Source organism: Genypterus blacodes, unplaced genomic scaffold (genome assembly GCF_046128005.1).
Source record: "Genypterus blacodes isolate CSIRO-AG114 ecotype Tasmania unplaced genomic scaffold, CSIRO-AGI_Gbla_v1 ptg000090l_1, whole genome shotgun sequence".
Classification (NCBI taxonomy): Eukaryota; Metazoa; Chordata; class Actinopteri; order Ophidiiformes; family Ophidiidae; genus Genypterus; species Genypterus blacodes.
Window position 1 is genome coordinate 860,001 of NW_027466895.1, and position 12,818 is coordinate 872,818.

The 12,818-nt window shown below is 46.1% G+C and overlaps 1 protein-coding gene across 1 annotated transcript in view; it reads left to right on the plus strand.

The window, feature by feature from the left end:
• anks1b (ankyrin repeat and sterile alpha motif domain containing 1B) overlaps positions 1-12,818 on the plus strand; it is a 117,547-nt gene that overhangs the window by 99,673 nt on the left and 5,056 nt on the right. Inside the window, exons 21-27 of the mRNA XM_076158846.1 lie at positions 2,842-2,952; positions 3,863-4,066; positions 5,259-5,384; positions 7,905-7,976; positions 9,374-9,460; positions 10,275-10,412; positions 10,539-10,706. Of these exons, the coding sequence (XP_076014961.1) occupies positions 2,842-2,952; positions 3,863-4,066; positions 5,259-5,384; positions 7,905-7,976; positions 9,374-9,460; positions 10,275-10,412; positions 10,539-10,706 (906 nt within the window). The remainder of the gene's footprint in view (positions 1-2,841; positions 2,953-3,862; positions 4,067-5,258; positions 5,385-7,904; positions 7,977-9,373; positions 9,461-10,274; positions 10,413-10,538; positions 10,707-12,818) is intronic.

Here is a 12,818-nt window from a genome sequence, read left to right on the forward strand (position 1 = left end):
ATGTTAGCCATTCAACAGAGCGACGCAAAGTGCTGCGAACTCCGAGGCTCATCACGGTTACATCATACCAGCGCTCTGCATCGATCTGAACGGGGATGCAGGGGAGGGAGGATAGGTAGAGAGAGGGAGAGAGAGAGGGAGAGCGAGGGATGGATGGACGGATGGAGAGCTGTGCTGTGGACTCGCCGTCAGTACATACGGCCGCTGTGAATGTAATTTAGATGCAAATCGGACTACGCAGTCGAGCATCAGAGAGAGAGAGAGAGAGAGAATTAGCAATAATGGTTGGGTTGCATTGCAATTCTCCTCCATTCAGGGATAACTGTATAATCTTCTTCCTCAGGCTCTGAAACAGCTGTTTGAGTCTGTTTGTGTGTGTGTGTGTGTGTGTGTGTGGGTGTGTGTGTGTGTGTGTGTGTGTGTGTGTGTGTGTGTGTGTGTGTGTGTGTGTTTGTGTAGATACACGTGCATGTGATTTTTTTGGGTGGGTGGTTGTTGGGTGTTTGGTAAGCGTGTGTGGGTGAGTGCTGCTGCGGCTCTGTGTTGCCATGGTGACAGATGAACTTCATGCTGAGGTTGAGGCTCGTACTGTAGATGAAGTAGAGGCTGTTGCATAAGGCAGACACACACATACACGAACACACACACACACACATACACAGTCACTGTTTGAAGATGGTGACTGTGCTCTTTCTGACGTGCCTGACGTGTCCCTCAGGAGACGGGACGCGGAGACAAAGAGCAGCAGCAGGAGAGTGAATATCTAATGACTCTTATTTTAAAATGTCAGAATATCCGTCAGGTCTTCGGGATTTAGATTTATAGTACAGATAACATATAGTGACATCGCCTCCTCGTGACGGCCTTTGACACGGCTAATTTTATCAGTTCCCGTACACATACATCCATGAGGAGAAGACGAGCGTGGGATGAAGATTCACACGTTCTTGCCTGCGTGGATTCTGGCTCGTCAGATATCCCACGTTTCAAACTGTTCTTTTCCTCCTCTTTAAGTCTTATATGAAATGGAAGGAAAAGGAGGCCAGTGTTTGCTCCCGCCCGATATATTAGGACGTGGATTTTCCTGTGTAATTTGCATACGTGTTCTAATCAGTATGCACGGGGACGCTTCATTTATATTCCATGTGTGTTTTGCTTTATAAACACACACACACACAGGAACCAAATTGTGTCCTCCACTGCTGCTCTGTGTTGTGAGATTGTATTTTTGTCCTCCTCCAAGCAGATGTAGGGCAGTAATTGGTGAGGGAGATGATGAAGAATGTGTGTGTGTGTGTGTGTGTGTGTGTGTGTGTGTGTGTCTGTGAGAGAGAGAGAGAGAGGGAGAGTTGCGCTGACTCAAAGCGAGACTGTTGGGAGAATCATTAGACTCGCAGCAAGGCCTCGCATTGAGTCTAATTACCACCTTTTGCCCCGAAGACTCGCACACACATGCCACACACATACACACACACACACACATAAACATACACATACACATACACACAGTGCTCACACTTACACATACCTTCATCGGCCTCCATTGGCACGATGTAAAACCGAGCAGCAGTTTTGTTGAACACTAAAGCAGCGGCGCCAGAAGGCACCAACAAAGCAAACAAACGTCTCTGCAAGGGCGGCCATGTTCCAGCTCGTCTCTTTAGAAACTCTCCGTGACTGGCACCGTGCGTAGACGCCTGGTGACCGCACGAAGAATGAAGCTTTCACAGGGAATGAGTGAACTGGGTATGTGTGTGTGCAATGGGCGGTGAGGGAGAATCAATAGACTATTACAGTTTTACCACAATTTGTTGTTGAATTTGCATTTTGCGGTTGTCAGTAAAGCACCGTCGGATTGTTTCCTGCTGCTGCTCGCCACTGTAAGCAAATTCCCATGCAAATAAAGTATTTAAAACATGTAAACGTTGTAGTAAGTATTTAGGTGAAGTGTGTGAAGGACTGCGCTTTCACCACGGTCCCTAACTGCGACAGACTGATTACCAAACTCAGCTCAGTCTGCATAAAGCATATCAGAGGAGATGTGTGATTGATTGTTTGATGGTGATTAAACCGATCCGGCGCCTGGTTTTGTGGTTACACACTGCACGGCGGTGCTGCATGTTGGAGCTACTGACTTCCTCCTGAGGCAGCAAGGAAGCAGCTGTAGGATTACCGTGATTATACGCGGTGCCACCACCATCATTTGGAGCTCCTCACACTATTTAATCTTTAAATAAATCGCAGCCTCTTGCGGTTTTGGTCAAATGCCAACTCCGGTTTGAATTCAAGTCGCCCCCCACCCAAACGACACTCAACAGCTATTACATTTTTACCAAAACGTTCCCTTGGAAGATCCTGCAACGTTAAAGTTGTGTGTGTGTGTGTTTGTCATGTAACATCACAACTGACATGTTAACCACCGCCGTCAGAGCTTTTGTCAGTTATGTAATAATAATAATGACATGATGTGTTTGCGTGCTGGGGGCCTTTCTGTATCATAACATTAACTGGTTAGTACTTCCTGAGTGCTGGCGTTTACTCAGATGGCGGTCTCCTCCTCATTATAAGGTTGATGATTATGACGGCGATAATTGGCTACTTTCATGCAGTAGTTTTTGTAGTGATAATCGCTGAAACCCTTTGAACTCTCAATCCCTTAAAAGCTGCTTTAAAATATGCAAATGAATGTGAGCCACCATTTTTCGCCTCTTAATTTCCTCTTTAGTTGGAGAACGAGGCATAAATCACCTCGACCATGTTTGCTCCCTCTGCGCCTCCCTCAGACTCGCCTGCACTCCTATACAAAGTCGTTAATGTTTTCATGTGTGTGTTGGTCCCTAGGTGTTGAAGATCGGCCTTATTGGACACAGAAAACGAATCTTGGCCTCATTGGGGGACCGGCTACTACACGAGGACACCCCGCAGAAACCTCCACGGGCCATCTCCTTAAGGGTGAGTCAGGCCACCTGTGATAAACCTCAACCCATAGATTTTTATGTGGAAATAAAACATTTACCAAGAGTTATGGAGACGAATCCCAGCAGAGAAGTACACTTTCCTGCTTTCCTGCTGCTGTTACGGCCCACATGATTACCCCGAGTCTCTCAGGGTGGCACACAATGCCTGACTAGCTGCAGTTTCTTCATTCAATCGGTCGCCTCTGTACCTTTGAACCACCAAAACCACAAATCTTGTGAAATCTCTGGCGTGTCACTTTAAAGCTCAGTGGCGTGTTCTCAGGATGACCTTTTCCTCTCTCTCTGGAGTGCGGGGCGCTCTGCTTCTTCAATGATATCAGCGGTGACAGACAGCCGAGTGTTTCGGGATGACAAGCTGAATGAGTATGACATGACTCAGAATGAGAAATGAGGCAGCAGTTGTAACGCCTCAGTTCACACAGTCCAGAAAACATGGACGATATAAACAAGAGGGTGACTCTGTTATTTATAGACTTGCTATATTTAATACACTTAGTTGCGGCTAAGTCGGCCTCTCTGGAGCTTCATTTGATGAAATCTTAAACACATCAAAGTCTGCGGGGGTGATTTGTGTGTGATTTACCTCTGAATGAACACACTTTAAGACTCCAGTTGATGATCTTACCCCAGATTTTAGCTTTAATACTTTCACGGACAGCAACTTTATTCCCGATGGCAACTAATGAGCAGTTTCAAACCAACTGTTATGTGTCACGCAGCAGCACCCAGCAGCATGGCAACTGTAACTGTGTTATAAATTGTGCATGAAAGCAATTGCCCTACTTACTGTACTTTCTGCAGTGACACAACACATTACGGGATGATGAATGAACCCTCCCTCACTTCCTTCCTCCCTTTTCCCATTTCCTCTCATTTCCTTCCAGGAGCCCGGCGGGAACCACACCCCCCCTCAGCTCAGTCCGTCCGTAGGCCAGGCGGCGTACACGGCGGGGGTCCCCGGTGGATCTCTGGACGTGCAGCACCTCATCATGCAGGCGGACGCCCGGCGCAGGCAGCGCAGCAATGACAACTACTTCGAGGACGTGCCGCGATCCAAGCTGGAGCGACAGATGGCACAAGTCAGCATGGTGAGGGAGAGGATGGAGGGATGAATGGAGGCAGGTGGGGGAGTGAAAGGGAGAGGATGAGGCTGATGAAGGCGAGGTGCATGTGGTAGATTGAAAAAGAAATTACTTTTAAAGCAAAGAAAGAATGAATGTTTGCAAATACACAAATATAGCTGCCTTACCCGTCTGACTTATTCTCGTTTTCTCTCATTCACACACGCACACACACAATTTAACATAATTCATCATCACACACGTGCACACATTTGATGAAGCAGCTGTGTTTTGATCTGATGTGATTACAGAATTTCTGTATCTCCGTGTGAATCACAGAGCTCATCACTGTGCAGAACAACACACACTTCACTCAGTGCTCAATCCCTTTAGTTTGTGTGTGCGTGTGTGCGCATCAGCTGCGTTGCCAGTTATTGAAAGGTTAATTAGATGAAAGAGTTTGTTCTCTGTTGATTACTTATTTCTCACATCTTCCTCCCCCGTCTCCCTCCAGTTCTCATATCTTCCTCCTTTTCCCTGGAAACAATAAGCAAAGACTAACATGTGCAACAGCTAGATTATTCTTTTTGTCTTTTTATTCTTTTTTTGCAATCAAATATAAAAAGCACAAGGAAACTTTTAATAACCAGTCCCCTGGTGAGGTCATGGAGGGGGAGTAATGTTATACTGTTGCACTTCATCACGGATATGTGTTTCTAAGAGCTTATCCCCCCCGACTGTTTGTCTAACATTATTGCATCTGATTATAAGAGCTCACCTCCACAGACCCTCATTAACTCGCTGATCTGGATTACACACACACAAACAAGCTGATGCAGATACACACACACATACGTTGTGTGTGCGCCTCCTCGTGCCAGAAAAATCATCTGGTTTCATTTACTGAAGAATGAAAGAGCGTAAAAGAAGCTTAATTGTTGCCCACTGGCATGTGAGAAGAATGCAGACAGGGTTTTGGTATTTACTTTATTTTAAAAATGCAGCTGTAACGGCGGCAACCTGGCACTGGGATCTTAATAAATAGACCTCAAATATGTACAGAAGCAACACCAAAGACCCAAGCATTCTCGTGTGTATTTCTAAAGCTTAAAGTAACTCTGGGCTTTGGTGCGTATTTGCCAGTGTTGAGGTTGCGCTCTGTTTCATAATCTTGTCTGATCCTTTTCCTGTCCTGATGTCTGATTGGTTGCCGTTGCAGCAAGGCGAGTGGTGCGAGCCCATCACATTGCGCCCTCCCAACGAGGCCACCTCGTCCACTCCGGTGCAGTACTGGCAGCATCACCCGGAGAAGCTCATCTTTCAGTCATGTGACTATGAAGCTTATGTAAGTCCCACCTCTTACCTTTTTATGTGTGTGTGTCTGTGTGTATGTGTGGGATGGGAGAGGTGGATGGAAGATGACAACTAACACACACATCTCTGAATACACAGAGCTTCAGAGAGCAATGTCTCCACAGTTGCAATACACCTGCACAATAAATGCTCACTGACAATCAATTCAACACGAGGCCAAACTCCAGTCAACACTGCACTCAGCACTATTGGGAAATTGAAACGATTTCCAGTAATATAAATGTTGTTAAATGTCTGCGTCGTTACGGATTCAGCCTTGTACCTCTGTGCTCGGCTCTACATTCAATTACTTACTTAGAGGAGGTAGAACTGAACAGCAAACAGATGGCCGCCCAACCTGACAAGACGCAGAAAATACCAAAGGGAATAAGACTGGCAGGACACTGCGGTGGAGACATGGAGTATTAGTTGGCCAGATAATTATCTAAGCCGCGTTTGGAGTAAGTTTCATGTGATGAGAAATCACTTGTAACACCAAAAGTGAATGAAAGGATAAAAGATGGAACATGTGAGAGGAGCGAGCGTCCCATCAGCATGTCCCCTCTCAATCAACACCCCCACATTGTCGAAGATTGACGGCAGCAATGTTGGACCATCTGACTTCTGACAGGTGGGCTTTGTGTTCGGGTAGATTCGAGAATAAGCACGACAGGTGGGCTGCCGGGGGGGAAATACGGCGGCGCTTTCATGGAGCCGTTTATAACGCTGGTGCCAACGCTCGCCGTCCCAGGGCAGCAGAAAGTGAGATAAATGAGAGGGTGGCACAACCGAGAGGGCAGGGGAGGGGGGGGGGTGGCTATCAGAGCCGGATAATAAATAAGGATGAATTAGTTTACTACAAATAAGACAGTGATGAGAGTAAGAAGAGAAAACAGAGGAGTGTACAGTGTTTGTGTTGAAAGCTGTAAAGACAGAATAACGGATGTATCAGCACTCTCCGTTGTTGTTTTTATTTTCGGCCGTAAATAAGAAAAAGCTCTTTCTCAGCCTTAAGCGCCGTCTCAGACGTTATTTCAACTTCGATACATCAGTTTTACAACCAGAAGTCAGAAATATTGTGGCACGTTATTACAAATCCATTACCAGTTCGACCCTGTGCTCACGCCAACTTCAGGATGACGTCACCGCTGCGAGCTCACGATCCAATCTGTGAAATCTGAGGCGTCGCTCTTCTGTCTTAATCTTGTATCTTCTGTCAATTACACCAAATGAACAAAACATAAGGGACAAAGAAAATCCTCCCGATAAGGACTCACAGTGTCTTTTAACCAATCCTCGTCCAAGCTTCCTATTCCGTCTCAAACTCGTCTCCTCCTTCATCTCCTGTGTGACAGCTGTAGATGAAATGAGAATGGAGCATAATGGCTTTTATCTGTATTCACCATATTGCATTTCATAGGGCGGCTAATCACCTCTTATATGTGCTTGTTGCCATTAACACATTTTTAATCTGCTCCATCCAACTATTATAGCTCATGGTTATTAAAAATCACAGCACCTCTATTATGTAGTTGTGCAGATATGCAGACATAAGATGTGCAACTAAGCAATGTGTGTGTATGTGTATGTTTGTGTTCTTCAATAATAACTGCCACACAGTCGCTGTAGACAGCAGCTGCTCCGTGTATGACCACATTAGTGTTTACAAGATAACCACCAGCTATGCCACCACGACGGCCATTTAACATCATTAGCCAGCGTGAGATGAGGCATTAAGCATCCCGTGTGACCTCCCCAAAGTCCGGACGCCTCACCTTAAAGCCAAGACTGATGAACATGTCTGTGCTACGCAAAAGACTAATCCATCACCCGAGGCAATTTCCCACAAAAAGACTGTTTTGCCCATGTAGAATATATTACCGTACTTAACTATGAACGTGAAATAAATCCTTCATGGCAGAGCTTTCATACAACGTCCTTGATTTTGTAGTCGCCTACCGCCCGGACAAGGGTGATGAGATAGAAGGCAGGGTAAATATTTCTGATTTAATGCACTTAAAGCTGTGTTAGGTCGCACTTTAGGGGATAAAACGCCATCCGTTAGAGGGAAGGAAACTGTGGGGTGATGTGTGTCACACCCATTAGCCGCACAAATGTTGGCACAGTAACTTCTTTATTAAATTAGAAAGTACTTTTGCAGAATGTCTGAGCACTAAGCGATGTCCGGACTAAAGTATCTGCCAGACGTCCCTCCAAGTTTGTGTATGTGTTTGTGCGTGTGTGTGGAAGAATGTATGATCTGTATAACAACCAATACAAGCAATAGACATGAGTCTCGTAAAATTGAGCTCAAAACGGAGTTTCACAGAAGCAGACGCAAAGTTGTGTCCTCTCCAAACAAGAGAACTCTAATAGATATGCGAGACACATATCAGAATATAAATGAATAAAAACATGAGCCAAGAATGGAGCCCTGAGGTACGCCGCATATCCTTCAGGTACTACCCACAGTGTATTCACCTTGTGTGTGTTTTGTTCGTCCCTTCCACAGTACCTGGGCTCCATGCTGGTGAAGGAGCTGCGAGGGACGGAGTCCACGCAAGACGCCTGCGCCAAGATGAGGGTAAAGCAGCGTTTACGCAAGCCACATGTCATGTAGACATCGAGCTCACTTGGGTGTGATTAGTCATAAGACAGCCCAATGATCCTTTTTATTCCAAACCTAAAGACCCCTCAGGATTATAAGACGGCCCAGTTTGCAAGGTCACATGCGTATGATCATGAAAAAAGCTAAACCCACGTCAACGTCTCGTGTCCCGAGTGCCCTCACACACACACGTTTAGGTTAAACAAACCCAGTAGTTTTCACGGAGGATTAGCAGCACGGAGGGATTTATTTATAATATCCTGGCCTGGGTGGCTCCATACCCCACGATCCACCTTTCACCTCAAATCACCTCGTCTTCTTCTCCCTTTTTTTAAGCCAATCTGTCGCTCTTTCTGTCTCTCTCTCTGACTGCAGCTTTCCGTCTCATTGGCGTTCTGCAGCAGGAGGATTCATTTTAATATTCATGAAGGAAGCTCTCTGTTCCTCCCTTCGGCTCCTCCCTTTGTTCTTGCCACTGCACGTTACCACATCAGAGGGCACTTCTCTGCCTCTCCCACCTCCCTCGCTCCCTTCGTCTTCCTCAGGTCCACACACCCTCGCCGCAAAACAAGCCTTGTAATTGCGTGCAATATCTGTTACTCTGGCTCATATCAGCTTCCTTTTTCCTGTCCGCTGTGTAGATGTAGATGTCTAAATCGCAGCCTTATCAGCTTTTCACTCGTACCTGATGATGTCGGCACTGAACTGCAGGAGAGACAATACGGAGGGAAAGAGAGGGATGGAGGGGGGGTGACAGATGAGCGATAGAGGGAAAGCACAAAGAGAAAGCGGGGACTCAGTTCTTGGAATATATTAAGCCTTTGGCAGGTAGGATGACAGCTCGGAGGGTGACACTGACGTCGCCTTGAATCACACTATTCTCCACAGCATCTCGCCGCATAATGAGCTGGAATGTAGGTAATGGAGACACACGCGATGTCGGTGTGTAATTAAAAGGAGGGAGGAGAGATATACAGAGGGTTTCAAAGCTAATGGAGGTATTGGATTTGCAGCGCTCCAGTCGATTGTCCTCTTTAAATGTAATTCCCAAGCTGTTGGTGTAAGGGCCTCAAATGACCCTTGACCTGTAGAGATGATTTGCATTGACTTTGGTAATCAAGGAGGAAGACCGTTCAATTATCTCGTTCACCCTCACACTTAATTAGATTTTCCTCTTCTTTTGTTCATCTTCTCTCTAAGCGTCGCTCACTCTCTCCATTCAGGCGGAACATTCCGTTAACAGTCGGAGGCAGCTCAGTAATCCTAATGAATGTTGTCTTTTTTGTTTTTGGAGTGTTGAAAGGTCAAAAGGTCACTTCTGCCACTCTCTCTCCTCCCTCCTGTCTCTCTGTCGTTCCCCCGTGCACTCCAAGAAGTCGTCGGAACAGATGAAGAAAGTGCCGACCATCATCCTCTCCGTGTCCTACAAAGGAGTCAAATTCATAGATGCCACAAATAAGGTAAATAAGGTAAATAAGGTTTGTTGCAGCCTGACTCTTGTGTGTCTTTCACCTGGTTTCACCTCACAGGTATATTCTCACTCTTTTTCTCCTCATCTGACCATAAAGGGATCAATATTCTCATACATTTTCTTGTAATTAAAGGAAAACTCAATACCGAATGATTAAAGGCACATTTCAGCCATTTCCTGTTCTGTTACTCTGCTCTGATTGGACCTGTGCTGTCCACTCATATACATTGATTATTGCAGTTTTTTTATAACAGTTTGCTGTAATGTTCCCCCATGTCCCTCAAAAACTCTGTTCTACTGTGTAGCAACATATACAAAATACATATACAACTCCTTCTGTATACGTTTGGATAAATGTGTTTATAATGCAGTTTTGAGTGTGTGTAATTTCAGTATAAATGTTTACTCAAGTTAATATCAACCCCCACTCACACTGTTTGGGTTTGATTGGTGTATAAATTGCATCGCATTGAGTTTTTCTTTAATAACGAAACACAAAGAACAATTTCCAACTCATTGCCTCCTGAAATCTCAGACTGAAATTGTGCAACATTTGTTAGTTTTGGGACGTGACAGATGAGATTTGTAATAAATCAGATTTGTTTTTCCGTGAAGTGGCTCACTGGGGATAATCAGCAGCATTGTCCTGAATAAGCATCTCTCTCTCTGCTCCTCTTCATTTGTATTCCTCAGCGTCTTCCTCTCTCCATTTCTCTTCCTCGCTCTGTTTCTTATCGTCTCTGCCTGTCTCTCCACACACAATACCTGCGTGTATATTTATGTTCCTGCTCCTCTCTTTGCAGAACATCATAGCGGAGCACGAGATCCGTAACATCTCGTGCGCAGCTCAAGATCCAGAGGATCTGTCTACGTTTGCCTACATCACCAAAGACCTCAAGTCCAGTCACCACTACTGCCACGTCTTCACTGCCTTTGATGTGGTCAGTACCCTGTGTGTATGTATGTGTGTGTGTGTGTGTTGCAAACACACACCTACATGCAAATATTATTGTCGGTGTTAGAGTAAGCGAACTTGCTGAGGGTTTATTTGCCTTTATCCTGTGCAGAACCTGGCGTATGAGATCATCTTGACCCTGGGCCAGGCCTTCGAGGTGGCCTACCAGCTGGCCCTGCAGGCCAGGAAGACCGGCCACGGATCGTCCACACTGCCCGAGAGCTTCGACACCAAACCCAGCAAACCCGTCCCCAAACCCCGCATCAACATCCGCAAATCTGTGAGTACCACCGGCTCTCCTCCGGAAACGGTGGAAATCCACCTTACACCATAATTCACTTTTGGGTTTTTTTTAGGGGGGGAGGGGTCTGGATTAGAAAAGTGAAGTTGTCCTTAACTTTCCTTCACTTAGTTATATGGACATTTTTAAACATATGCTGAATTCTTGTTTGAAGGTGGATTTTCACTTAAACCTCAAAAATCGTCAGTTTTAAACTCTTTTAAGCACCTGGAACACAAATGCAACAGTGACTCTGATTTTAAACCATCCTGACCAGCATCCCGTCACCTCCATGCCATTTCCATCCCTCTGCTCCGACTCCCGCTCCCCGTCTGTCGCCCTCACGTCATTCCTTTGTTTTCAACTCCAGCCATTCAGTTGGACTAACTGACATTATTGTGAGATGGCTGTGTTTGTGTTTGTGTTTGTGTGTGTGTGTGTGTGTGTGTGTGTGTGTCTGTGTGTGTGTTGGCTCAGCAGCGGATGTGGCAGAGGTGTAGATGGATATTTGATCGGTTAAGCGTTCGCTCTGTCTTGCTGTCCCTGCAGTCTTTTACACACTGGGCTGATTGATGATGCCTGTTTGCATAGGGCTCCGGGGAGGCTTGCTTGGCTCGCCTCAATGTGCACAAGTGTGTGTGTGTGTGGGTGGGTGTGTATGTGTGTGTGTGACAAAAAGGAAGATAAAGAAAACTCCTACATGTTGCAGTCTTGCATAAGGAATGACTATATTGACATTTCACTCAATCATATCCTCATCATAATGCTGTCATTTGCGGGGGTCACATGTACTCTCTCTGTGTTTGTGTGTCTGTGTGTGTGTTCCTGAGGCCTTTAGAGGTAGAAAGAACACAATCTCACATTTCTAAACCCTGGTCTTTGCTGGTCTAGTTGCCTGGTTTATGTAACGTGTGCATGCAGATACTTGTGTTCCACTTTCTGCAGTGAATTTCCGCGTCGCTCATTCCTCTTCTGCGTGTAAAAGCGTCACCAAATCCATCTGCAAACCTGTCAGCATACCATTAACCCCTGACAGAGCTCGAAAATAGTCGCACTCAGCCACTCCACACACACAAACGCGCACACACACACATACTCTGCACTCACGGCACGCACTGGCAAGCACAGCAGCAGTGTATGTGTACGTAAAGTGCCCAGTATAGAGTTACCATGCAGCCATTATTCGTCAGTTGCTAAATCGGTGCGTCTAGACCGGCGTCGAGTCCACGTCCATCCTGTGACCTGAGGAGGAAAGAGAGGGCGTGTGTGTGTGTGTGGCTGTGGCTTTGGAGGAATGGGCACACTTTCTAAAGTTAGAGTGAGAAGAGACACGGCGAGGAAAGAGTGAGAGGTAGACAGGAGAGAGTGTGTGTGTACTCTCTGTCCTACTGTGTGTGTGTTGCCCTTTGCCTGTAGTGATGATGGACGATGGCGTGTGCACACACAATCTGCTGAGTCGGCAACCGTTACATTAACTATTAATTGCCTCATCCCTCCCCTTTGCTCGTGTGTGTGTGTGTTGTAGCTCATGGGTGTCGGTGTGCGGCAGAGCGTAGACACACTGCAGGATTCGCTTAATATTCCCACCACCTGCTCGCCATAATCTCCATTCTGCAGCGCGTCGACTTTACACTTCCTTCATCTGCAAACAAAATGGATCCTGTTTCTCCACATAATCTTTTTCATGTATGTGTGTGTGTGTGTCACCTGTAATATTCACTTGTGTGCGGTGTCTCATCTTCATCATCATCATTCGATTGTTCTTTGACCTAGTGAAAAAGTCTCCCGGTGGTGTGAAATAACTCCAGATCTGTCACTCTGCTGGTAGATATGTTCACGTGTTTAAAGTGTTTGGTCGTCGTCGCGGTTGCGGCGGTGGTGCTTTTACAGTGTGACGCCATGCACAGTTGCTGCGCCACATTGGTCTTGCTGGGAGTGTTGTTGCCATGCAGGAGTTGCTATATAAATGTGCCATAATCTGGCCGACTCTCGCTCGACTTTTTTTTCCCCTGTACTGCGGTATTGCTGCTGTCTCGCACTGTTGCCAGGGCGATGCCTTTTGCTGCCGTGTTGTTGCCATGGTTCTGCTTTGGTTTTGGAGTGTTGTTTCCC